Consider the following 26,786-nt stretch of genomic DNA (forward strand, 5'->3'; position numbering starts at 1 on the left):
GCCATTGCCCCTTCTGAAGAGGTATATATAACGTTTTCTAATCGTAGATCGTCCTTAATCCTAACCCACCGCCAGTATATATACATACATATATAAAACTCCTTATCACAATATGTCCAACGCCAGCGAGTTTATCCAGAATCCCAGGCTTGAAGCCTTACCGTATGCACAAGATCCCCATACTCCTTGACCGTACCTATAACGTACTCTCAGTTCAGCTTTGAACTGCCTGCTCGCGCCTTTTGCGCCTCCTCCATCATTAGACGTTCTGTGAAACTGCGTGGGGTGCCGGAGAAGACAGTATTGCCGACGCTCGCACGGAAGCTGCTGAGGTCTGCCTCATCCATTCCACTGCGTCCGTCCAGACCTCCTACAAACGTATTGAAATGCCCTAGCGAGGCAGCTTGGGCGTGCACTTCAGGGTTACGAACTACAGGCATGATGACTGGTCGTCCCTTGTATGAACCCACGGAGCCAGCTTGAAATCGGGCGATGGTCGGCGTTGTCGGAGCCGACTCACTAGGCCGTTTGGTGATATGTACTGCAGGGGAGGTCGCATACAGAGATTGCTCAGACTCGGGTACATCTGGCAAGTCGACTTCCATTTCCTCTTCCTCTTCAGCCATGGGAGGTTTCGGCTTCGGTTTTGTTGATGCGGATGTCTCATCATTGTCCTCAAAATGAAACATTTCATCTTCCTCCTCTGTGTCCTCTTCCGAATCATCGGCGGCTCTTAATTCCTTCCCAGCCCTTGAACTTGATGCCTCAGTTGATGAAACTGTCCTTGCAGTGGGCTCGGTCGAGTGGCCCTCCTCAGGGATTCTGTTCAAAGATGGCGATGCGGGAGCCTTCCCAGTGAGGGGTTTTCGTTTCGCCATTGAGAGGAAGTCATCATCCGACGACTCCTCATCCTCGTCCGGCTCCTCACTTACACTTCCTAAAGTCCGTTCTATCCGGTCGGATTCGGGCACGTGTCGCGACGAGGGGGGCTCTGGTGCCAATATCATTGGGTTGGTTTGTCTTCCTGGCGATGAATTGGAATCAGGTGCAGGTGTTTCACTATCCCCGCCGGCAGTTTGGTCAGGATTCGAGTTCACCTCGGTCCAAACGCCTGCTTCTAGGGGTTCTCTGGATAGTGCTCTTAATGCTTCTGAGGAAGAGATCTTGCGGGGCGGCGGCAGATCCTCTAGATCGTCATCAAGCATGGAATCCGTGCGTGCTTGGTCTACAGAGAGAACGGGAGCTGCGGCGGGTATCATGGAATCGGTAGGCTGTGGTGACGCTGTGGGTAAGACTTCTGCACCCATGACATCAAAACGCACACGTCTCGGACTTTGTGGGGGTTTGGATCCGCTTGAAGAGCGTCGCAAAGCGCTCCGTGGTGTTTTCGACTCGCTTCGATCTGAATGGCTTGATGAGACTGTGTCATTGGTAGAACGACGAACATGCCCTGGTCGCCCAGGCGATTGAGGCAGTGTCGAGATGGCATTCTCCAATTGATCGGTACCAGATTGAGCTGGTTGCTTCTGTTCGTTTCCGGTTGCTGCGCCTTTCTTCTCCTCTTCCTGGATACTTGGCTCAGGCAACAACATGTCGGGATGTGTGTGGTTGTCTGTAAGAGGAGGAGAGGTTGGCTGCCTAGGAGGAGAACCCTCTAGCAAGGGAAGAAAAAAGAGCAATTCGTCGTGATGTCGATCGTGGGGGCTGCCTGGAGGCTCTGCGGCTCCCGATCCGGAGGTAGCGACAGTGGCCGGCGGGGAAAGGTGGCGCTGGGTGAGTGTTCGTGAGTCAAGGCCCAGATCCAAGTCCAGATTGTTGAGAACAGAGCTGAGGTCTGGGTGTTTAGGCAGTGACTTGGCAAGGGACTGGGCAACATTGGAAGCAATGTCAGGTTGCGTGTCTCGGAGCAGCTCGTGGTAGTAGCGCATGAAATCAGCGGCCATCTCGTGGCGAAAGGTGTGAACCTTGTCCTCGAGCTCTGAAAGCCTCTGGGAGAGGCTATTGACAAGGCTTGCCTCGTCCATAGCGCTTTAGTTAACAGGTGCCTCCGGGCGAACTATGACTCGGCAATGAGGGATGTCTCGGTATGCGCATGACGCAACAAGCTCGGATAGATGCGTGCCCAAAGTAGGGTTTGGATTTCTTAAAGAGACGACGGAATTGTGAGCAAAATGGAGATAGGGAAACAACATAAATTGAATGAAGTTTGGTAGTGCGACCACCGCCTATGGAACTAACTAATGAATAGCGGCCCTTGCTTGTTTTCAAGCAGGCTAGATCATTGGATTCAAAAACTTTACGATGGGGCTTGGCCATCCTGTTTATTCTCTGGCCTTCTCTTGTTATCGTTTCGATAATGATGCTCTTGATGCAGATAAGTTAGTAGTATTCATAAATACTGCTCGTAATTAACTACCCAGGCAGGTACCTATCGATCCCCGGCATCCGCTCATTTGTGGTGGATGAACTGACTGGTCTCCCTCGGATCTCACAACCTCTCATGACATCTCAGCCAAACGCCGAGTTTTTGTTCTGACTGGCAGGTAGGTTCTAGACCACGGCGATCATTTTACAACTGCCTATCTAATCCATAGACAACTGCCCTGAATGCACTCAGTCGATACAATTGGGTCACTGACTGCCAACGCGACCCCGCCGGCTACCCCCGTCACTTAAAAGCAAGTAAAATCACCAGGTACGTGGGATTCTTCTCAGTTGCGCTTGTCTTTCCCTGTTGGTGGATAAGTCAGTACATTATGCGATCGATCGAAAAAACCTCAAAGTTGTCGCACTGCAGCCTGTTTGGATATTTTGCCGATTGCATCATAGAGATATTGATGAGACTGATTTTAATTAACTCTACGCCTCAACAATACATGCATCTCTTTGCTTGTATGGGTAGGGATGGCCTCGATGACATAAAATATACGTTTGAACGGCTGGCTGCTCCCATCTGACTGCCCAGTCATTGGCTTAAAGCACCTGTATCATGACAAAGAGGGACATCATAATGAAGAAGCTTTTAGAGCTACAATGGGGGCGACATTAATCTTTTGCCTCCAATTCAAAGTACATTGATTCCTTACTTGTCATTGTCACCTTGAAATTCATCTTGATAGAGATAAATTGGACATCTAATCATAGACATGGTTTTGCCAAATCACTCATCTAGAAGTCCCGTGAATCGAATGTTGTCCATTGCTTCTAAATATAATTAACTCATGTATTTTTACCAAAAGAAAAAAACTAAGTATACCAGTAGGTAGTAGCTATTTGATTACCCACCTAAGATATCCTGTTATTAGGCAGTCAGCGCATATACATGCAGCTCAAGTCTGGTAGGTTGGTCAACTGTGTGAACATGAGGGCACCACTATTTGGCAGGTACATTATTGAGTACATTGAGGCCTTCTACTTCGCGCCTCGGCCATTTCTTGCATTTTTCATACCAGTAATAAATTTAATAAGATTACAGTTTGTGAATGCTTCCCTATTACATGCCTATCTCAGGAACATTCAAACGTGCCTCTTATGACTGATCCACACCGCCTACCCTTTCAGAGATCTGGGGTTTATTCTGCCACAAATTATCCTGGAGCTCCAAGCTGCTGGCTGACCTGGGCTCCCCATACAGGATATAGTCGCGTTCGCATCGACAACAACATTTGAGTATTCAGTCACATAAAAACATCTCCTCGAATACAACTATTGAGGACACAGCATTCATCAACAAAAATGTCAACGATAACCCCCGATGCGCTTCAGTCGGGACAAGCTCCCGTGATTCCTTTATCCTTCAATGGTAACCAACCGGAGAAGGTTACGCTCTACCCGCTTTCCAACTACACATTCGGCGTCAAGGAGACTCAGCCCGAGGAGGACCCTTCAGTTATTGCTCGTCTCAAGCGACTCGAGGAGCACTACACGGAGCACGGCATGCGCCGTACGTGTGAAGGCATTCTTGTCTGTCATGAACACAACCACCCGCATATTCTGATGCTACAAATCGCCAATGCCTTCTTTAAGCTCCCCGGCGATTACCTACGCCCCGAAGATGACGAAATTCAAGGTTTCAAGTCGCGACTCGATGAGAGATTGGCGCCTGTTGGCCGTTTGGGAGAGGGTGAGGAAGCTGGCGACTGGCAAGTAGGCGACTGCTTAGCCCAGTGGTGGAGGCCCAACTTTGAAACTTTCATGTATCCGTTCATCCCGGCGCATGTGACGAGACCGAAGGAGTGTAAAAAGCTCTACTTCATTCAACTGCCCAAGCAAAGTAGGTTAATTGGAACCCGTCCATGATCCGGTACTAATCCCCATTCGCAGAGGTTTTGAGCGTCCCTAAGAACATGAAGCTACTTGCCGTTCCTCTCTTCGAGCTCTACGATAATACTGCGCGATATGGCCCCCAACTTTCTGCGATTCCTCATCTACTGAGCCGATACAACTTTGAGTTCGTGGATGAGAATGGCAATGTTGTCGCTGCGACTCCGGGCTCCGCCGCACCAGACGGTTACGTGCCGCATGTAAAAGTACTGGCAGGCGACGACACGGATATGAAGGAGGAAAATGGAACAAGCTGATCTCCTGTTAGAACGTGGAGACATGGCGATGGTGTTTGGCGTTGTTGGTATTTGCGTGTATATGACTTTAAAGGATCAACATTCTATTTTTATACGTCAATGCGTATTTCCACTGTATATTTCCCTTAAGCCTTTTCCCCCTGGATAGTTGCGACGACTCGTCGCTGATGGCGGGCCGCACGGAACTCGAGATACCAGATTCCTTGCCATGTTCCCGTAGCCTATGAAGATGTTAGCTGTCTCTAGCCACAAGGAGTGTTGGTTGGTACTGACCAGCTTTCCATCCTTGATGGGGATGGTGACACTCGCTCCAATGAGTGCAGATTTGATATGAGCAGGCATGTCGTCGGGACCCTCAGCACTAACAATCGTCAACATTGGTCCATGTGCAACTTATACAGCCGGTACTTACTCATGTCGGTAGAGGACCTCTCCCTTTGGTCCCTCGGCCGGAGCAATTCTGTCCAGAGCATCACTCATGTCTTCACGAACATCAGAGTCCCCTGTATCATCCGTACATTAGAACCAGGATATGAATAAGTTTACATGGGTCTTAACTTACAGTTCTCGTTTAAGCTCAGAGCACAGCTTGTGTGCTGAACGAAAAGATTCAAAAGGCCAACTTTGTAGTCACGAATTTCAGGAAGAGAAGAGACAACCTGATCGGTGATCAGGTAAGATCCTCGCGACTTGGCGGGCAGGGTGAATTGCTTCTGGAACCAGCTCATACTTGTTGCTGTTGAGTGGTCTATTACTGGGAGAGCAGTTGGACGGGGTTGTGAAGATCCTGAGAAACCGAGTAGAGTAAAAGGAAGTGTCCAGATAAAGTGGAAAAGTCCTGGAAACAAAGATATCACAATTAATAAGCACAGAAGTACTGGTGTTGTTGCGGAGCTTAGTCGTGATGTTTGAGGTTGAGGCATAGCTTAGAGTGATAACCTGGTAGGTAGTTAGCGAGCAACCGTCATAGTGGGGCATGGTTGGAGTATGAATGGGCACGGATTTCAATATCTTCTTGAGCTTCCTTGAACCAATCACAGCGCACCATTTATAATCGCGTCTTTCTAGTACCTATGCTCTCCGACCCGATTGATTTTAAGGGCCATATTCTTGTATGTGTAAGAGCTAATTGTAAACTCATATGACATTTACAAGATAGCAGGCAACATGCCGTTTAAGGCGAGGTTTAAAAGAAGAATAATTATCCAGACACTTTAGTCTAAACTAGGAGAGTAACTGAAGTGTTTCGTCTCTTGCTGGGAGAGCCAATAATTCTGTTACCTTACGAACAGAGCATGAAATTGGACTTCCAGGGCGGCTTCATATTGTCAGAAACATGTTGCTCTAAAGTCCCGGCTCGGAAGCATAGGGAGGTAGCAATTACACAAGTTACACCATGAAACCTGCCGTGGTTGATTCGTTCGTTGTATTCGCATGGTATATACAGAGGCTTGGGTTTCACTTGCAAAGCAGCATAGTATTTGGGTTTCTTTATCCCCCTCGCATAGGTCTAGTGATGTAGATGATGTTCCTTGCCTTCAGATTCAATCTTTCCTGGGTGATTATGAGAGAGGGTAGGAAGTCTCAGGAAGGGATTCGAGGTGGGTGCGGTGGTGTTCATGAGCCTGGTGGATGTAAGAAAAAGTTACTTGGAGGAGTAATTATGGCATCTCGTACAAAAGGCAGGCCGCAGTAGCCGCAGACAGCGATCTCAGGCTTGTCAGTGTTGATGAAGACCCTGGGGTGGCCTTCAGGACCGCCACCACCATTACAAGCAACAATTCGGTCGTGAGTCCATGTAACGGGCTGCTTGTGGATCATCTCAATAGCAGCCTTGGGTTGAGGCTATCGTATAGTTAGCCGGTCTGATATTCCACCATAGCTCTCAAGTCGGCTGTACCTGAAGGTCGAAGTCGGTCTGCTCGAATCGGGGGCCAGTCATAGCCTGGGCACGAGGCTTCTGGCTACGTGACCAGACGCCCACACGGTTGGGGGCCTGGTTGATCACAGCGGGCTTGTTCTCGTCGGCGGCAGCGGGTGATGCCTCGTTGGTTTTGGTTGAGACAACGGCCTCGAATTGCCGAGCGGAGGTGGTGAAAGCACGCTGGGAGACGCGCGCGCTGCGCGCAAGGACGCCAATTACCCTCAATTGAGACGTAGCCATTGTGAATAAGTCGGTTTCCGGGTGTGCGGATCGGTTCGACAGTCTCGACGCTGAATAGTCTGTTGGTGGTCGTGAGGCATTGAACCTGCCTGTTGACGATTGAAGCCTCGGAGCCCTAGTTTATCCGTGGACCGAAACATTTTTTGGGTTTGCTCGGCGCTCCAAATGAAATGCGACCAACCAAGCATTTCCTTTGCGACAAACACAATTTGGCAAGCTCTCTGTAAAACGAACACGATAAAGGCTTATAAATTGATTTTTGAGTTATCAATCGCAATAGACAGTGCCACACTTTGCAGCTATTTCCACCCTTTGTGTTTGCGATACCAGGCCCCTGTGCCCTGAATACGAGCTACCACATCACCACAACGATATTTCTTCGCGAACTTCCAAGCATCAACCGATCGAACTTCCTCGCCATGGCGCCCGAAACACCGAGAGCGGTCTCTTCGAGACTGCTCACCATGAAATTCATGCAACGAGCAGTGGCCTCAGAGAACTCATCTCCCGCTTCAGAAACACATTCGTCCAAGAAGAGAAAAACGGATCATTCGTCACCGGCAGGTCGGCTCGATCTGAATATCGACCAGGCTACGATCCAGGCCGCGTTGGATGCCCAAGAAACAAAACGTCAAGAGGCTTTGGAGAAGCATGTTGGTGCTGATACACGTTGGGTGCTGAACAACGCATTTGCTGGGTCAAAAGCTACCAGCCAAGCAAAAACACCCATGAACGTTGTTTATGTTGGTTATGGTGACTTTGACACTTCTAATGATTCAGGCGACAACGAAGATGCGTTGACCGTGGGACGTACCTCGACAAATAGCTTCAAAAAGGCGAGCAACCAGGCACGTCAATCACCCTCGCCAAACAAAGGGACTTGCATAACTGACTAGTAATTACAGAAACAAGAACCACAAAAATCGTCCGACGACGACGAAGACAGTGAAGATGAGAACTCGGATGACGCAGATACACCACCACAAGGACTGAAGCGAAAGCCATCCACTGATAGTCCAAGCCGCTCACGTTCAAGGTCTCAATCAAGACCCGGCCATGAAAATTCCAAGGCCAAAGAGTTCCGCGACAAGAGGAAAAAGAAGGAAGTGAAGCTAAGCAGGCCAACAATGATCTCCGGGGGTGGCATCTCCTCAGGAGGCGGTAATCAATTTTCATCCGCTGGTGGAAAAACCATGACTTGCTACAAGTGCCACCAGAGCGGCCACAAAGCCGTTGACTGTACCAGGAGGGGCTGAGTGGTACAGGTGTAAGACTAAACTAGATGTTGACCTTGCGATACCTTTGTGGTTCGGTGTAGACCTGTCACTGTATCAGGTTTGGCCTTTCGCACCTTTCGTTTTGTTACCCCTAGATTCCCGCCAACATCTGGTGAGGATGCTAATTGTTCATCTATGTACAAAACTCGGACTGCACCTTTCTGCCCTCAGAATGGATGTGTCGGTCTTTCAGACTACTTACGAAATATACATAAATAGACGCTATGCCCCTGAATTCCCTTACTGCTATTTTCCTCAATAGCAGATACTAAGGAGAAGTGTTCAAACACAAAAGAGAATAGCGAAATACATTTTGAATAATTCGCACCTACTCTTGTGCCGTGCTACCTCAAGACTTTTATCAGATGCTCTTCTTCTGCAGTGGCCAACGAGCACTGGATTGTGAAGATATTTAACACCAAGCAAGGTACAAATCAATACTGCGTCAAACATCTTTAATTAGAAATGCGTTGGCTACCTAGCCTTGTGCAGGCTTTGATGAGTCGCGCTAAAGACGTATCGTGCATCTGAATACGTGTGCTAACGCTGTCGAATTCCACGATAGTTGTCTCTTACTAGAATGGTGTTGTTTTGCCTATGCTACTAACTGTTTGCGCTTGAAGCGAATATATGTCTTCAGGTATCTACAAAAGCAGTCAGCTGCAAAACAGAACTCTATTCATCACTAATTGGTGGTTCATTCTTGGGTCGTAGTGAAGCGGTAACGGGTATGTGTGTTCACGTCACAGCGTCCTGCTACTTTTGACTCTTCCTACTCACCACAGACTACACTCAGTCTAGGATGATTCATGACCTACAAGAGAGTATTACAAGTTCGTTTTTTACCGTTTCTTGTTCCTATACACTACAGCGATTAACCCATCTCGAATGAGTATATATACCTATCTTCATCCGTAGATGTCGTCCCCAAAGTTTGCCATAAATTCATTTTTCTTTCCACGATATATCCAATTTGCTACACACCAAAGCATATTTCACAGCTTTACCAAATATCCCGGCACTATCATCTCCACATTGTCCAATTTCCGGCAAATCAAAGTGCAACAAAACGTTGTTGAACTGAGGCCAAGTCTTTGGTAAGACATTTGGCCAACAAGGTGCCCATTCTATCATTTCATCTGGGGCAAGTACCCGTAGGTACTCTGAAGTGATATTCCTCAGCACCAAGACACCTCGATCTCTTGCCTACGAGGTACGAATATTTTACATTTATCTCCGTACATCTTGTAAAGTGAGGGTAATCTTTGTACTCCGTAAGTTTCCTCTATTCATGTTAACTGTTGCTTTGTGTAAAACACTCGTTTCTTATATCTGGCAGTGGTTCGCTTTGACCAGTAACATGGTATAGACAGGGGTGTCAATTATCTAGTCGGACGCGAAAGGATCTCCCGCGGACCAGGGGTCAATTTCCTACCTAGCTAGGCTAGACGTTGCTAGCCAGCTTGGGAAAGAGGCTGCCACGGAGATCGTGTCTTACTCAACATCAGAAGCGAAGAATTGACTGCGTATCTTGAAACCTTTACTATTTTGATTGAACTGTACCGCAATTGCTTCTGTCATCTAGAAAAAGATAGTGAGCAAAGGCAGATGAATGGCAATGGCTAACTTGAAACTCAGAAACATACCAAAAGAACGCCTCATTGCATCGATCAATCAACGCCTGTGTAAGTAATCTCCAACCTTCCCCATTATGAGAAGATGGAAAGAGACAAGGCAATCCCAATACCATATCCCTGGTTTCTTATCGCTACATAAGATCTGCCCCGGCATTCCATCGAGTATATACTTTGTATACAATGGCTTATTATGCCAATGGCGATAATGAAGGAGTTGCTGACGAATTGTGAATTAGCTATAAAGCCACCCATCTTATTAGACATACGCATCTCACGCCATCGAAAAGAAACGAATAATATCGGTAGAGAATAACCGGATAACTGTCCTTTTCTCTGATGATATTAAAGTCCAACAGACTGAACTCTAACTTCTTACACCACGTAACCAACACACTGTCGTGTTCCGGAAATCGAAACTAGCTGGCCGAGCTACTATCTGGTCTCGATACTCCTCCACCAACATTATCGTCTTCCACGGCTCGAAAGTTGGCATCCCAACAAGGTGTTTCCGAAGGTCTCGATTCTGATATCAGAGTATCCAGCCCCGAATCAGGACACAGTATCACGGGACGTAATTGCATAGAGCAAACCTCCACAAGTGATCATTTTCGCCCTATCTACCCACCTCACTGGTAACATTACTCCACAAAGGTAGTAGATCGCTGCTTCTGCACAGACCCTTGACTTATTTTCCTGTCTGCATTGCGTGTGCTCAGTGGCGCACCCCACAAGCTCTACGTATTCGAGGTTCGTTCTGACATATCTCGTCATCAAAAGTGCTTCGGTCACGGAGCGAAGACTCAATAACCTGACTCAAGGATATCCTCAGTTTGCACCAGCGCGATTCTAACCCTAGTCAGTTAGAGCTCAGAGACTGAGGAAACTAAGCTAAGGTACTTTCCATGACCCTGCAAGCTTAATGAGGTGAGGAATAACTGACCTGTAACCCTGGTAGGTACATTACCGCTACTAAAAGGCTAAAAGGTATCTCGTACCTAGAACTGCTAGACCAAAGCAGACCGCCAGGACGGGATAGCTTCATCATCCACTGTGCCACACTACCCCTCGTCGTTTGCCTCGCCCCTCCAACTCCTTCGGCTCTCCCCCGCGACAGTGACACACGCCGCCCTGCCCTGCCCTGCCCTGTCTGTAACCGTACCTACGGGACCGACGGTACTTGTCACCGTACCTTGCTTTGCTTTCACGTTGGATTGCTGCATCTACATTTCTGCATCAATACCTTTTCCCTTTCCTCGACGTCAATTGGATCACATTCCGGTAGTATACGCGCGCCAAAGTGCTCGACATCATCCAATCGCCTCCCCTTGGCACCCACGTATCACCGCCAACGCGAACGAATCCTTGCGACCAATCGAAAAAACCCTTCACCTTCTAACTCAACCCTTCTCTACGGTCGCTCTACTTCTTTCTTTTTGGATATCTCCCTAGTTGTGTCGGTGTCCGGTTTGGTATTGAAATTCTGGTCTTGCGCTTGCATTATCATACACAATGCCTCACTCACAGCATGGCGAGGATGCCTCCGCGACAGCGGCTGGCTCCCAAATACCGGTGACACTTATCGCCGACTCTCTCGAGAAGCCTTCGCTTGACGATCGCAGCTACCGGGTCATTCGACTTAGCAATGAGCTTGAGGCTCTTCTGGTGCACGATCCCGAGACCGACAAGGCCAGTGCTGCCCTTGACGTCAACGTGGGAAATTTCAGCGACGAGTCTGATATCCCTGGCATGGCTCATGCGGTCGAACATGTAAGCATTTCTACACCTGCTATATTTTACAAATTGTGCTAATATTTCTGCTCCTCGTCAGCTTCTCTTCATGGGCACAAAGAAGTTCCCAATTGAGAACGAATATGGTCAATATCTCTCCGCCAATTCAGGAAGCTCTAATGCTTACACCGGTCCGACTTCGACAAATTACTTTTTCGACATTTCTGCAAAGCCAGATAATGACCAGGATCCTTCAGACATCAATCCTTCTCCTCTACGTGAGGCTCTAGATCGATTCGCGCAGTTCTTCATTGAGCCTCTCTTCCTTCCCGAGACTCTCGACCGAGAACTCAAGGCTGTCGACTCAGAGAACAAGAAGAATCTTCAGAATGATACCTGGAGACTGCACCAGCTTGAAAAGTCTCTGTCCAACCCCAACCATCCGTTCTGCCATTTCTCAACTGGCAATTTCGAGGTCTTGAAGACCCTTCCCGAAGCACGCGGAATCAATGTTAGGGATAAGTTCATCGAGTTCCATGCCAAACACTACTCGGCGAATCGCATGAAGTTGGTTGTCTTGGGCAGAGAGCCACTTGACGTGCTCCAGAAATGGGTTGCTGAGCTTTTCTCTCCTGTCGTCAACAAGGAACTCCCTCCCAACAGGTGGCCCGGCGAGCTACCGTTCCGGGAGTCTGACCTCGGAATGCAATGTTTTGCAAAGCCTGTTATGGATTCGAGAGAGTTGAACCTCTACTTCCCCTTCATTGACGAGGAGTTCATGTTCGCCACTCAGCCTAGCCGATATATTAGTCATCTTATCGGACACGAGGGTCCTGGCAGTATCATGTCGTATATCAAATCCAAGGGCTGGGCAAACGGTCTCAGTGCTGGTGCCTACCCTGTGTGCCCTGGCACTCCCGGTATTTTCGATGTGCAAGTTCGCTTGACGGAAGAGGTAAGAAAGAATCTGATAGTTTTCTTAGAGAACAAATACTAATATCACTGTAGGGTCTCAAGAACTATCCTGAAATTGTCAAGATTTTCTTCCAGTATGTCACTCTTTTGCGCGAGAACCCTCCACAGGAGTGGATCTTCCAAGAGCAGAAGGGAATGGCAGATGTCGACTTCAAGTTCAAGCAAAAGACACCCGCCAGTCGTTTTACGAGCCGGATCAGTTCTGTTATGCAGAAACCGCTTCCGCGAGAGTGGTTGCTCAGCGGCCACAGCCGTCTCCGGGAATTCGCTCCCGACCAGATTGAGAAGGCTCTTTCTACAATTCGCCCGGACAACTTCCGCATGGTTATTGTGTCACGAAACCACCCCGGCAACTGGGACCAGAAGGAGAAGTGGTATGGAACTGAGTACCGCCATGAGAAGATCCCCGATGATCTCATGGAGGATATCAAGAAGGCCGCCGCAGTCTCTCCCAAGGAGCGCTTGTCGGCCCTTCATCTACCCCACAAGAACCAGTTCATTCCCAACAAGCTCGAGGTTGAGAAGAAGGACGTCGATGAGCCCGCACTGAACCCGCGAGTGCTCCGCAATGACAACATTGCCAGGACATGGTGGAAGAAGGATGACACTTTCTGGGTTCCTCGCGCGAATGTGATCGTGAGCCTAAAGACACCCCTTATCTACGCTTCCGCCGAGAACAATGTCAAGGCCCGTCTATTCACGGATCTTGTGCGTGATGCGCTCGAAGAGTACTCCTATGATGCAGAATTGGCTGGCTTGCAGTATAATGTCAGTCTCGACTCACGGGGTTTATTCTTGGACGTCAGTGGTTACAATGACAAGCTTCCTGTCCTTCTGGAGCAAGTTGTTACAACAATGCGGGACCTCGACATCAAGGAGGATCGTTTCGAGATCGTCAGGGAGCGACTGACCAGAGGATACAACAACTGGCAGCTTCAATCGTCCTACCATCAAGTCGGTGATTACACCAACTGGCTCAATGCACCTGAGCGAGACTTTATTGTAGAAGAGCTTGCAGATGAGCTGTCGAGCGTCACGTTGGAAGGTGTCAGGTTGTTCCAAAAGCAAATGCTGGGCCAGGTTTTTATTGAGGTTTACGTGCACGGCAATATGTACAAGGAGGATGCCCTCAAGGCAACCGACATGGTTGAGTCTATTCTAAAGCCTCGGGTATTGCCTGAGGCTCAGTGGCCTATCCTACGGTCTCTTATCTTGACTGAGGGCTCAAACCACGTTTTCAGGAAGACGCTTATGGATACAGCTAACGTCAATCACTGCGTCGAGACCTGGTTCTATGTTGGTAGTAGGGAAGACCGCGAGGTTCGCACAAAGACTTTACTCCTAGATCAGATGCTCCACGAGCCTGCCTTTGATCAGCTGAGAACCAAGGAGCAACTGGGTTACATCGTCTTTAGCGGTCCTCGAGCTTTCTCGACAACATATGGTTTCCGATTCCTCATTCAGAGCGAAATGACGCCGGAATTCCTCGATTCTCGCATTGAGGCCTTCCTTATGAGATATGCAGACACTTTGGAGAAGATGAGCGACACGGAGTTCGAGGGTCACAAGCGAAGCTTGATTGTCAGGCGGCTAGAGAAGCTCAGGAACCTGGACCAAGAGTCCACTCGTCACTGGTCTCAGATCACAAACGAATACTACGACTTTGAGCTAGGTATGTTCAAATGAACGCCTCACTACTTTCAAGATGACTAACTGGTGATAGCCCAACGCGATGCTGCACAAATCAAGTTGCTGACCAAGCCCGAGGTCGCCGAGTTTTTCAACAAGCACCTCAATCCCACATCAACCCGAAGAGCCCGTCTGTCGATTCATTTGCAAGCCCAAGGCAAGGCTGAAGGAGTCGATAAACGACAGGAAGAGGCCCAGAAGAAGGCCGATGAGGAGCCATCTGCTGGGGATGCTGTCAAGACTGCTCAGGAGGTTACAGACGTCAGATTGTACAAGGCTGGTCTCACTGCCAGCTCAGGCGCCAGGCCTGTAAAGGACATCAGCGAGTATGCGGATACCGATGCTAAGCTGTAAAAGCCACATTTTATGCCTCGACCTCGTTGGGATAATATGGATATTCCCTGGAAGGCGTGTCAATGGATGCATTTTAGACAGAGGCGCGATATATTGAGATGACATGTTAGACGGGGGACATGATGGCGATCAAAGATATGGGTATGCATTTATTTAAACTTCCTTTTTAGAGGAAATATGCTCGGGCAGTGTGGGTATCTAGGTAGCTAGAGTAGGTTTCTGACGAGATAAGAATGAACGATTCTATGATCCCGAGTGTAAAAACGAGAATGTTGAATGGTTTACTTGAATTCGGACCCCTTGATCTTGGAAATGATATGTATGTGGAAGGGACGTATATACCCTAGAGTCTGATGTCACACAACCAAGATTGGAAACGTAGACTGACTGGTATCCAAACTCCGAAAGCAAGTTCCCGCCAGGGGTAGAGGAAACACACAGATTGTGAAACTGTTGATCAGGAAGGGGATTGGAGGGCAAGCAAGGGTATCAAAGGTTTTGTTATACATCAAGCAACATGGCTGGCTCCGAGCTTCAGTACTGGATGGGAGCATACTTGACACTTGGTTGACACCGATTTGTATTTGCACCTGTGACATTATGAATAGGGCTAATTAGGCAGTTGTAGTTAGAAGTGATTTACTTTAGATTCTTAACTCCCATTACAAGAGGGAGTGTTTTTTTCGTATGTGTTAGGATAAGGCTGTGTCTTTAAACTTTACCAGCCATAACTCACTGTAGAGCGAGCGACAAAGCCAGTATTAGGCTTTGAAATCCATATACTAAGGGATTGGATATTAGAAACTTGGAGGCTACACGCTTGTGAGGGTTATTACTACCGGGACCCAGCGTTCAACCCTGCTTGGTGCTGGCAACCAGCATGTGTACGGATACAGACAAACGATTCATGGTTTGCTTGGATGTGGGGGAAGGGAATCAATCATTCGCTTACCGCCAAGTTCCAACTTGTGGTTAAAAAGCATGGAAGCAACAATTCTTTGTTTATCCCAGCCATTCAGCGAGTTTCTTTTTGCTGTCTCTCAGCTGAAACTTGCATTAAAACTTTATGTCAATGTGTGTAGTAGCCAGTGTTGTAAGGAACCTGAGTAATAAGATTTGCGTTTCGAGCCTGATTGCATGCCGTTTGTACAATGGACCCCTCCATCGTCATCAGAGATTGAGCCCATATAAACACAAACAGTCCTGCATCACATTAGCCCGCTATGGATGGAATGAACCTAGGCCACTGATACTCAGTGCAGCCCCTGGAGCTCTTATTCATATGTTAGTAATTCGTTCCCTTACTACAAATACAAGCGTACTTGCCTACCTAGGTAGAACTGGATTTTAGCCATCATACAGATACCTACGACCCAAGTGCCTACTAAACACAGGTAAACAACCTTGCTCACCTCAAGTTCTCGTAAATGCCAGTGCAAGCCAGGTATGGAGCCCAGATATTTAGAGTCCGTCAGCCCCACACCGCCCATCATTCTCAGCGGTCACAGCCCGGTCCCAAGGCCACTGAACTGCTGTGGTCCATCATGAAAAAAATATAACTTTAGAGCCTGCCAGCCCCCCCGCCTTCTTCCCGCGAGTGAAAAAATATATATTTCTTCTCTCAAACTGACTTGGATTGGACGGTAGGCCTTGTTAGTCCCATTTTCAGACAGAGTAAATGCAACACGCTTCTTGTTGTCACTCATACCCTCGCTACGAACGGTCGCTATTTCCCACGCCTCCTGTCCCCCTCCGTCACCGTCAAAGGCAGAGACCAGGACAAGGACGAAGACGAAGACGCCCCGTCTTTCCCCTCCGCCCCTCTAGCTCCAACACCCCGAGCTGCCCGGGCAGCTCGCCTTCAAGACGTCGTCCTCAAAGAAGAGAAAGCTCTTGCGAAAGGACGAGCCCGTAGAACCCATCGACTCGCCGTCGCCCCCTCCTGACTCGGTCCTACCCTCTTGCGAAGTCGACGACGATCCCGCTTTCTCCTTCTCCGCCTCCGTGGCCGACACTCAGCCCGCCTCGAGCCTCCCCCCACGTCTCCAAAATCAGAACAGCTCTTTTGCCTCGGCCGACTACGCTTCGTCAGCTGTCTCAAGCCCCTGTGCTTCTGCCTACGCCGACCTTTCCATCGAAAGTGACCGTGGCGGCGACGAGACTGGCCCGGCCCGAACCTTGGCCAAAAGCCAGTCTCCCTTGCGTCTCTCTCACCGAGCTATCATGAACGGCGATGCCGACCTACCTCAACGTTCCTCATCGCCTTTGAAACGACGTGCTTCCAGTATGGATCCCGAGAACGAAGCGGATAGAACCCGGGATGTCGACATGGGCTCATCACAGGTTAACGAGTCTGTCGAGGGTCCATCTCAGCCATCGTCTGCAGCCACCTTACCTCGAGCCATGAGTGTTGATGTGCCTGAGCCTGCCGCGCCCTCGGCAGACGATACTTCCCTGCCTCAACGTAAGACTTGTGTGATATCCAGTTTACATTAAACAAACCCTCAACTAACTCTCATGCCACAGCTGTCCCCTCGTTGCAAGAACAAGTTAAGATCATTGAGACTCTTTTGAAAGCCTTTCGAGATTCACAGCCAAAGGAAGGGGATAAAGCCTACCTTGTATCGAATACCTGGGTTGAAAAAGCACTTGCGTTGCGCGGCGACTTGAAAGACGCCCAGGAGAATGATTCTACATCAAACCCCCTTGGACCTGTAGACAACTCGGACATTATTGAAGAAATTGTCACAGAGCCTACTGGCAATGAATTCATTCGTCTCAAACAGGGAACCAACGAGAATGAGTTCACGCTCTTCCCCGAGGACGCTTGGAAGATGGTTGTAGATTGGTACGGTGTAAAGGATGGCCAAAACGCTATTGTTCGAGCTGCGATCAACACAGCTGAACTTGGCGACGTCCCTGTCATTCAGTTTGAATTTCACCCTCCAGTTTTTACAGTTCATCGCCTGTGGTCGACTCTCAGTCCACTGCCCATCGAGCAGTCACTTAAAGCCAGGAACCCCCCTCCTTACAAATTCGCCAGAAGCCGTAAATACCATGCTCAAACTTTCATCAAAGAGTTAAAGACGGCCACTGGTGTTCCGATGGACCAAAAAATTCGCCTGTTCACTGTGCCCGAGGTTCAGCAGATCGCTGGCCCCTCGGAACCGTCCCGGGCACTCACGCCTCCGGATTCTCCAGGTCGAGGCGAGAGCAGTGACGAGACTGCAGATTCTTGGTCTAAACTTCTCCTCGATATTGCTTCATTTGAACGCGTTCGCGACACCAAGATACAATGTACCTTGGAAGACAAGACCATCCAACCGAACTTTAACGGTGGATCGTCGTTGTCTTTGTTTAATCTGGTCACCGACCAAACTCTTGTTATTGATGAGGCAATCGAAAAGGTGTCCTGGGTCAGTACATACACTGGAAAGAGCCCACCGAATGGGCTGGCCATTCCTACTAGAAGCGGCATGGCATCATCCAATGCGAGCGGCCGAAGTAGTCCTGCTCCTGGTGGTGTGCTGACACGAGGTCGAATGGGAAAGAAATCCGGCCGCAGCATCGGTGTCGTTGGCCTGCAGAACTTGGGAAATACCTGCTACATGAACTCGGCCCTCCAGTGCGTTCGGAGTGTCGAGGAGTTGACAAAGTACTTTCTGACTGATGAGTTTGTCGATGAGGTCAATAAGACCAACCCTCTAGGATACAACGGAAAAGTTGCCACGACGTATGGACACTTACTCAAGGAGATATACTCGGAAAATAGGGGTTCTGTAACTCCAAGAGATTTTAAGAACACCATTGGTCGGTGTCGGTCAACCTTCTCTGGCTATGGCCAACAGGACTCTCAAGAATTCCTTGGATTTCTGTTGGATGCCCTTCAAGAAGATCTGAGCCGTGTTAAGAAGAAGCCTTACATTGAGAAGCCGGACTCCACCGACGACATGATCAACAATCCAGAAGCTATAAAGGAGATGGCAGATAAGGTGTGGGATATCACTCGATGCCGAGACGACTCTGTCATCGCCGACCTCTTCACGGGTTTGTACAAATCAACACTTAAATGCCCTGAATGTGGTAAGATCAGCATCACGTTTGACCCTTTTAACAACTTGACACTCCCCATACCTGTTGAAGACGTCTGGACGGCTAAGATCAAATTCCTGCCTCTCAACGATGCCCCCGTCATGATAGAGGTTGAGCTGCCTAAACACAGCGCTATTGAGCAGCTCAAGCAATTTATCTCCATCCGCACGGGTATTCCACCGGAAAGGTTGATTGGTGGCGAAGAGTATAAGGATAGGTTTTTCAAAATCTACGAAAACACCAACGATGTCAGCGAAGAGATTAGCAAGAGTGATGTCGCCACTTTCCACGAGTTGGATGCCACTCCTACTAATTGGCCACACAAGACCAAGAAACCCCGTTCGATGTTGGACGTGGGCACTTCTCTTGAGACCGAGAACTGGGATGATTCGCGATATGAGCAAATGGTAGTACCTGTATTCCACCGCATTTCATCAACTTACGGACGTGGTCGAGAGGGCGTCGCTCCTCCCAGCTTCATTTGCTTCACGAAGGAGGAAGCTTCTGATATCGACCTCATTCGACGCAAGGTCCTGGAGAAGGTCGCTACCTTTTCAACCTGGTCCAAGCTACGAGACGTCACAGAAGAAACCTCAGACAATGCCGATGGGGAAGTCGTCATTTCGGCTTCGGATGCGGACTCGTCAGGCGACAGTAAGGTTATCGCCACCTCGGTTGAAAGTGAGGACGATATCGTGGACGTGCACATGAAGGATGACAGCGACCCTCTTCCCCATCAACCCCAGATCTTGAAGCGATTCAACACAGCCCGACCAAAGTTCGTCAAACCAGATAGCTTCCTGGACCCTGAGCTTGAAAATCTCTTCGAGCTTTGCTATTTCACGGATAAACCTTACACTGGTCATGTGCCCACAGGCTGGTCTCAAGTTGATCACAATCAACTTCTGCCCAAACTGGCAGACCGAATTCCCCAGCCTACACCTGAAGGTGAAGATACCGCTAGTCGCGATGACGAAAGCAGCACACCCTCAGTCAACGAGGATGCAAGTAGCACCGATGAGAGTATCAAGGCTGAGGTCACACAGACCCGGATGGCTGAGGATTCTAGCGAAGAAGACGCTCAAGGACCTACACGCGTAAGTCACCATATGAGATCTTTTTGCAACGCCAACGCTTACACAACACAGAAATTCAACGGGCGGTCGTCTAAGATGGGACCTCATGGACGACGCGGCAAGATGAAGGGCCAGAAATACGGCAAGAAGGCCAACAACAAGCGCCGGGAACGCATCCAGAACAAGAAAAATAAGGCGGCTTCCGTCAAGTCACAGCCACAGCCTCCTGCAGTTGCTGATGGTGGCCCTCTTATTCGCCTTGGCGAAGGCCTTGTCGTGGATTGGAACGATGAAGCTTGGGAGAAGGCATTCGGTGGCTCTTCGAAGACGTCTGAAGAACAAGGAGCACCCACTTACCTGACACTCGAGACACTCAACGACACAGCTCTCAAGATTGTTCAGAGAAGGAGGAAGCATCGCCGCACCCAAGGCATCACACTGGACGAGTGCTTGGACGAGTTCGAAAGAGCTGAAGTCCTCTCTGAGCAAGACATGTGGTACTGTCCCCGCTGCAAGGAGCATCGACGAGCCAGCAAGAAGTTTGATCTATGGAAATCACCAGATATTCTTGTAGCCCACCTCAAGCGATTCAGCAGCTCTGGATACCGCCGAGATAAGCTGGACGTCATGGTCGACTTCCCCATAGAAGGCCTTGACCTCACTTCCAGGGTCATACAGAAAGAAGATGGCAAGGACGAGATTTATGACTTGATTGCTGTCGACGACCATTATGGGGGTCTCGGCGGAGGTCATTACACTGCCTATGCCAAGAACTTTGTTGATGGGCGTTGGTACAATTACAACGGTTAGCATTCATCTTTGTGCTTATATCACGAAGGAAACAATAAACTAACAAAGCAACAGATTCTTCAGCATCTCCAGTATCTGATCCTGCATCCTGCATTACATCGGCTGCTTATCTGCTTTTCTACCGCCGCCGCTCAAGCACCCCTTTGGGAGGATCGCGGTTCGGAGTCATCTCTGAGAAGTACAGGAACAGCGAAGAGAGCTCCGAAGTAGAAGACGCTGAGGCGGGGGAAGGTCAGCGTCTCGGCGAGGGTCCATCCCTGGTTGGGTTGTCGAGCGTTGGGATCGCAGCCGCAGCAACTCGCCTTCCGACCGGTGGTTCGGATAGAGTCACTGTAACTTCCTACCCTGGCCCAGACGACGACGAAGATGAACTCCCACCCTATGGGGGTGCCGAGGACGAAGGCGTCGATGTTAAAGAGGGATATCGACAGCTGGACAGCAGGCAGTCAATGAACCTTACCCAGACTTGGGACTTCAAGGGACTGATTGATAGTGGTGCCGAGGACTCGACGGGTGCTGACATCGGCTCTGACGATGTTCAGTTGGACTCATCAGCGGACGAACGCGGCTTCAGTCAGTCTGATGAACCTGATATGGCCATGACGGGACACGACCTCATGGATGTTGACCGTGCGACTCCGGCATCGCACACTCTCCCAGATATTGAGAATGCTACGGGTGATCACAAAGCGGTGATTGACGTACCAACTGCAGGTAGCGATCGAGATTCAAGCGAAGTGGCTGAAATTCATCTTGAAAACGAAAAGGGAACGAAGGCCGAATAGGGCGGCTATCCGAAGTTGAAGAACAAGCAGCCTTGGGTCATAATGACATATGGCAGTCGATACTGTCGAAACACGAGAAAACGGCGACATGAGAATGAGATGATGACCTGGTACAAACCAACATGTGCAAAACATGCTGAGAGAGCCGTAGATAGAAAGAAACGGTGTGTGGAATAGATGGTATATATCTACTATCCTTCCTTATGTAACTAGCTCGCATTGGGCTGAAGGGTAGAGAATGGCGTTTGGTATGGTTCTGATTGCATCAAGCATGTTCAGTTGAACTGGCCTGAGAAGGTCGTTGAGACATATGGTTTATACGAGTAGCTCAAGCAGCGGAGAGTTTATACCAAGAAGACTCGCGTCTTGAATTCCAATCACTGTGCGAAAAGTGATGACATTCAACCCATTTGTTGAGCTACCACTTGGGTGAATAGCACAGACACGAGTGGTCATGCAAACATAATGATTAGATTAGGGTGAAGCCAGATATTTCCAATTCGAGAACCGTCGGTTGGAGCCTATGTAAATCCTCCAGAGGCTGATCCTGGCGGGACCTGGATCCGCAAGTCTAGCAAAAACCAACCTTCGATGATGGAGTTATGAGCTGGAGAACAACAACCATGAAATGGTATCTCTAGTTCGTAAATTGACGAATATCATATCGCGCAAGGCTGGAGCGTCCGATGTCGCCATCCCCACGTTGTGGTTCCGATGACATGGTTTCCCCGGTCAAAATCCTTCCCTAATCAAGGACATCATCCACTTGCAGATAACACCTGGTGGTCTTTGTGAACAGCAGAATCAGGGGCATCTCGGAAATCGCTCTATTTGAAGACAACCCCCGCATCTCCAGGAAATGAACAACCTGGCGAAAGGTTACTATGGTTGAAGAGTTGAATGAATTGAGGTCAGACCCTATGGAGACTGTGGGTAGACAGTAAGCAATTGGTAATGTAGGAAGTATTAGTCCCTAATAAGGTTTGTTCAAAGCTCAGGACAGCCTATTTATGAGCAACTGAACACTCTGCAACTTGGTAGATAGAAACTGCTCGACACCATCTCTCTATCCACTCAAGGGGGCGGCTGATATCGAAAGCTGAAGGAGCGGCCGCTAAACTGAGGGCGTCGAGGGATCGCATTAACTGTGCCTTTCCTACCAAACAAACCAGTATGCGCATTTTCGAACTGTTGTGTCCATTTCGTAGTCGAAAAAAATGAGTTATTTTGTGCCTGGACCCAACTGCCAGCCACCTTGTTAGCTTCCTTTATAAAGGTCAGAGTTAACCAAAAAAACAACAAGGACCACTACTTAGATAAAACGATGAACATTCAAAATCCACAGGGATCACGTTCCAGGATTGGGGCTGTTGGTATCAGCCCACCAACAAGACGAACAGGGAGTCAAAAGTCAATAGTTCGGGAAGCCCGTTCTGGCAAGAAGCTGTGGTACCTGACTCTATTGTCAACAACACAGACATAAGCAAACCATCACTAATGATAATGAGATTCATGTTTACCGGTCCGGTACGGTAGAGACCCGCTATGGAGAGGTTCATGGGGCTTGCGGGGTCTTTGCCAGCGACCATGACACTGGAGGCATGACGGCATGACAAGTATGAGTAAAAATCATTCCTCTGCGAACATGTGGTGTAATAGAGAAATTGATCGAGTGAAGCACCAGGGCTTGATATAAAGCCAGCCTGAACAGCTATGCTCGTTAAAGGATCGAAGATAGATGAGGAGAGAGTCAACTATTAAGCATTGCAGAGATCTCTTGGTGACTATGTGGAGTGCGTTCAAAGTCAAAGAGACCTACCAGGGACAGGTTTTGTACCTCGGTTCGGGGGGGGGGGTTCCTGAGGTGGAGTTGGTTTGTGGATGAGAGCATCTTCTCTCATCTTGAGGCTCGAAGTGGGGTCTTTTGGCACAGTAGTTAGCAGATCTAGTCTTCAAAGGCTACAGGCTTTCGGGTCCTGGCGTCATGGCTTTGGTATTTCAAGATGTTGAGCAGCCAAGGCGCGAGGTGGTTCCTGTAATGGCTCCTCTAATGGCTGCTGTGGTCCACTGTCGGTATGGAAAGGCTGGAACCTAAGAAGCATGCGTATCGCACGAAACCCATGAAGGTTGACTTCTCCATCATTCCCCAGAACAGATTGTAGACTGGGTAGGCTGGCTGGAAGCCGCTTGGTTCAATAGAGCCCTGTAACACCTTGCCCCTTTCGGCACAATCGCCTAGACCAGAAAGCTTGTGTGAGTGTTTTGTGTCAGCTACAGCGCAGCAGCAGCACCTACAGTAGCACCTCGCTTCAGGGAAAATGAGCAAAGAATTTGGGGCTTGTGGGGTATCCCTGTACCAATTCGAACAACGAACGTACAGAGAGAAGATGAGCTGTTTTCATTCTTGGTTTCGCATAATAGCGATGACCTTCAGTGACTACCTATTGGCAGCCATTCTATACCCAAAGCGTAGCTCTTGCGTACCTCGTCTCTTAGTAGCCTCATTAGAGGCGGGGAGAGTTTTGAGCCAGTGCACTGCGGGGCAGCGAACCTATGGCCTATGGCAAATGCGAATGGCGATGGCGATGTGATGGAATGGGGCAATGACAAGGGAATGAACAAGCAAGACAGGAGCGTTCAGAAGAATGAAGGCGGACGAGGCTGCCGATGCAAGTATTGTAATTGAAGGTACATATTCGGGTTTATCAAGTCAGAATATGGCAATGCTGAGTGCGTTAATTTATATGCAAGTTTGCATTTATCCTTCAATTGCTTGGACTCGTATCTGTCGTGGGTTTGCAGAAGACTGTGGTCCATTCATTACATGTGCTCTTGCGGATGAGCTATCCGGGCCCGACACATGCCTCATACTACCTACCCTGTTACCTTTCCTTCCTACCTGCCTAAGTACTTGCCTTACTGGGCAAGTGCCTACCAGTACCTACAGCACCAAGGTTGTTTGGCAAGTATAGCAAGTAACTGTAGGCATGTACCTTCCCAAACTTGCCTGGAGATCGAGCTCTGGGCGACGAGATGTAATGGCAGGAGGTGCCTCTTCTTCCGGAGTGTTGAACGACCTACCCGAAGCAAAACGAAAGTTGAACGTATGAATTACAACAATCATTTAACCTACTTCTTAGGTTTTCTTCCTGTCCTGTAGTTGAGTATAGGTTGGTATAGAGTTATTGTGTGTTACAGGTATTCAACGTCAAGTATTGCTCTGATGATATGAGAGGCCAAGATCTTACGCACTACCTACTGTATCAAGCCAAATCTCTTGACTGTGTGGGAATTATGATGGTTCTCGCTCACAAAAGACTTTCTCGGGTTGATGAATGAAGCAAAACCCATTGATTGATTGGACAATGTACGAGTTTCAGACATGGCGAGATGTCTGAACACCAACCGTTGTTGAGGTGACTTTGCTTGGTTGAGCTCTGTTCGCGATAAATGATTTAGTAGGTAAGTAGGCACAAAGGTTTTCAACTTTAATAAATTGATAGGCTGTCAGCATGGAACCATAGTTTTGATTACACGTGGTGCTGTCACAAGACACTGTGTGTTCAGACTGTGCTTCCTTCGAGAATGATTCTTGGTTCCCCTTTGCGCTGCAGCCTCCCATGCACCCCTGTTGAATTAATATGGAGACTGTAGCCCATTCCAGATTCTCGAAGAAGGCCAGAAGAATTCAAAGCAAGCCGCTTGGACCCTCCTTGGTTAACATACTGCATAGACAACGTAATTGGCCATCTCAGCGACAAGGGTACGTATGTCGTTCTGATTCCAGTCAAAGGCGTGTGGAGCTTGACGTGGACTCTAGCCCAGTAGGACTGCCTTGGTGCCTCGCCTGTTCGCCTTTCGTTGCAAGTCTGTTCCCCTGCCTGAACGACGATCCTCCACCACACATGATATGTAGCAGAATGGCTGGATGAATTAGATGTCCCCAACCTCACCCACGATACTTGGTGTGGGCGGCACAGCAGCGTACGGTAACCCTACAATGCTGAACTGTCCCATACTAATGGCCTTTGTGCGTTACTCACACATCTGATGATGCTGTCTTGTCGTCTGCTGACCAGTCACTCGCCACTGTAAATCACTAAAACAACCTAGGGCTTCAAACACAGTCGCCAATGTCTGGACAGCCCAAACTGCGCTTGCACAACCCTTTATAAAAGTCTCTTCGTAAATCTGACTCTTCTCTGTTGTTGCAGGTAATAGCAGCTGACATGTGGCTTTTTTTATTATCCTAGTCAGCTCTTTGATAGGACCTACGTATTCATACCAGTCATTGTTCTAGGATATCCGTTGTTAACTCATTGCATGTACAGCGGCTTCGGTTGCGTCATCAAGGTGGTTCCAGCTAAGCTTATCACAAGCGATGAAAGGTTTCTAAATCAGCTGTTTATGTGTCATACGGAGCGTTCATTCAATCCATGCCTTTGTTTCTGTGGCTGTTGTGGTTTTCTTCGTCTTCTTTTTTGCCTCCTTTTTTCTCCCCCTCCATCAGTCGTACACAACAAAGAGAATCTATTGTTTCTATCTCGCCTTGTGAACCCCCTGCTGGAAAAAAAGAGCCTAGACTTATAAAGTCCCCTAAAGGGCATGCAAGTCACTGCATGTAGGTCCAACGCCACTCACCAATTGCTGCTTCAAAGGGGGGTTAAGGTATAGGCACTTCTTTTTTACTCTGATCCCCTAGCTCTGAGACCTTTTTCTTTTCTTTCTTACCGTCTCACACCTGTCTTTTGCTGCCCTCCATCAGTTCCTCGAATCAATTCGAAACAAACTTGATCTGGCCGCATCCAATTCCAACTCGCTATACAAAAATCTTTCTTAATAATCAGTATTTTGTTCGGCTGCGCGGCAAGTTGTTCCACAAGGCGGTTGTCAGTCTACTGAGTAACTCGACTGCCGGCGCCAGGCTTGGTTCCCGCCTCTGCTTGGTTGTCTTTGCTCTTGGCCTCGCTTTGTTGGTTCCTCTTTTTCTCGCCCTCGTTCTCGCCCTCTCCACATTCGAGTCCGATCCAAAGGGTTAGAGCTTTGCAGTACAGTGTTATGCTGTGCTGCGCTGTGCTGCGTCGCATTTCAGTCCGATCGAATCTAGTCCAGTGCTCTGGGCGCTCTTCATATTTGTTCACCACGTACGTAGTCTGCGGTTTTACAAGCCTCTCTTTTCCTTATCTCACCCACCCTTGTAAAGCTCTCAGGCTCCTCTTTTGTTCTCTCCTCCTCCTGTCATTACGTCGCACCATTAGTCTATCCCGTTCGTACCTACCCTACCTAACAGGTACTGTACGCTGTGCTATAGTTACCTCGCTGCATCGCGCTGCTTTGCCGCTACTGTCCACTCCAATTGCTCTTCCTCCGCTTGCAGCCACGCTCGCAGATCTTCTCCTTCCTCCCCGGACCCGGTTACCGCGACTGTCGGTGCCCTTGCCCTGCCTTTGGGCCTTCCCTTATCCTTCCCTAGTCCTTCCATTCCCCGGCCAGGGTCAGACACCTTTTGCGTGCCGCTAAGCAGCTCTCGACCTGCAGTTCAGTACAGTAGGCAGGCAGTACCTTGGGCTTGGACCAAGGAAGGTCCTGTAAGCTAAAGTCCGGGCTGATACCTTCACA

General features: G+C 48.8%; 8 protein-coding genes across 8 annotated transcripts, besides 2 other annotated features; 4 read left to right on the plus strand and 4 right to left on the minus strand.

Annotated features, from left to right (window-relative positions):
* Positions 1-209: 209 nt before the first annotated feature.
* On the minus strand, positions 210-2,024 carry FPSE_11754 (uncharacterized protein; the record flags this gene model as incomplete). Its single annotated transcript, XM_009264871.1, has 1 exon — positions 210-2,024. One exon carries the CDS (start codon positions 2,022-2,024, stop codon positions 210-212), a length of 1,815 nt encoding a protein of 604 aa, XP_009263146.1.
* Positions 2,025-3,735: 1,711 nt separating this feature from the next.
* On the plus strand, positions 3,736-4,580 carry FPSE_11753 (uncharacterized protein; the record flags this gene model as incomplete). Its single annotated transcript, XM_009264870.1, has 2 exons — positions 3,736-4,273; positions 4,324-4,580. 2 exons carry the CDS (start codon positions 3,736-3,738, stop codon positions 4,578-4,580), a joined length of 795 nt encoding a protein of 264 aa, XP_009263145.1.
* A 125-nt stretch (positions 4,581-4,705) lies between these two features.
* On the minus strand, positions 4,706-5,308 carry FPSE_11752 (uncharacterized protein; the record flags this gene model as incomplete). Its single annotated transcript, XM_009264869.1, has 4 exons — positions 4,706-4,801; positions 4,854-4,941; positions 4,993-5,083; positions 5,143-5,308. 4 exons carry the CDS (start codon positions 5,306-5,308, stop codon positions 4,706-4,708), a joined length of 441 nt encoding a protein of 146 aa, XP_009263144.1.
* An 834-nt stretch (positions 5,309-6,142) lies between these two features.
* FPSE_11751 (uncharacterized protein) lies at positions 6,143-6,744 on the minus strand (the record flags this gene model as incomplete). Its single annotated transcript, XM_009264868.1, has 3 exons — positions 6,143-6,205; positions 6,258-6,425; positions 6,481-6,744. 3 exons carry the CDS (start codon positions 6,742-6,744, stop codon positions 6,143-6,145), a joined length of 495 nt encoding a protein of 164 aa, XP_009263143.1.
* A 419-nt stretch (positions 6,745-7,163) lies between these two features.
* On the plus strand, positions 7,164-8,000 carry FPSE_11750 (uncharacterized protein; the record flags this gene model as incomplete). The annotated part of the gene is made up of 2 exons (XM_009264867.1): positions 7,164-7,547; positions 7,650-8,000. The coding sequence occupies 2 exons, from the start codon at positions 7,164-7,166 to the stop codon at positions 7,998-8,000; spliced, it is 735 nt and encodes a 244-aa protein (XP_009263142.1).
* A 2,783-nt stretch (positions 8,001-10,783) lies between these two features.
* Positions 10,784-10,804: a microsatellite.
* A 363-nt stretch (positions 10,805-11,167) lies between these two features.
* Positions 11,168-14,404, plus strand: FPSE_11749 (uncharacterized protein; the record flags this gene model as incomplete). The annotated part of the gene is made up of 4 exons (XM_009264866.1): positions 11,168-11,425; positions 11,487-12,341; positions 12,395-14,033; positions 14,085-14,404. 4 exons carry the CDS (start codon positions 11,168-11,170, stop codon positions 14,402-14,404), a joined length of 3,072 nt encoding a protein of 1,023 aa, XP_009263141.1.
* Positions 14,405-15,284: 880 nt separating this feature from the next.
* On the plus strand, positions 15,285-21,167 carry FPSE_11748 (uncharacterized protein; the record flags this gene model as incomplete). Its single annotated transcript, XM_009264865.1, has 8 exons — positions 15,285-15,314; positions 15,416-15,478; positions 15,606-15,688; positions 15,767-15,848; positions 16,232-16,868; positions 16,931-19,593; positions 19,645-20,377; positions 20,437-21,167. The coding sequence occupies 8 exons, from the start codon at positions 15,285-15,287 to the stop codon at positions 21,165-21,167; spliced, it is 5,022 nt and encodes a 1,673-aa protein (XP_009263140.1).
* A 2,931-nt stretch (positions 21,168-24,098) lies between these two features.
* Positions 24,099-24,551, minus strand: FPSE_11747 (uncharacterized protein; the record flags this gene model as incomplete). The annotated part of the gene is made up of 4 exons (XM_009264864.1): positions 24,099-24,108; positions 24,161-24,244; positions 24,301-24,321; positions 24,427-24,551. The coding sequence occupies 4 exons, from the start codon at positions 24,549-24,551 to the stop codon at positions 24,099-24,101; spliced, it is 240 nt and encodes a 79-aa protein (XP_009263139.1).
* A 1,656-nt stretch (positions 24,552-26,207) lies between these two features.
* Positions 26,208-26,248: a microsatellite.
* Between the last annotated feature and the right edge of the window lie 538 nt (positions 26,249-26,786).

This window comes from Fusarium pseudograminearum, chromosome 4, assembly GCF_000303195.2.
Source record: "Fusarium pseudograminearum CS3096 chromosome 4, whole genome shotgun sequence".
NCBI classification, from domain to species: domain Eukaryota; kingdom Fungi; phylum Ascomycota; class Sordariomycetes; order Hypocreales; family Nectriaceae; genus Fusarium; species Fusarium pseudograminearum.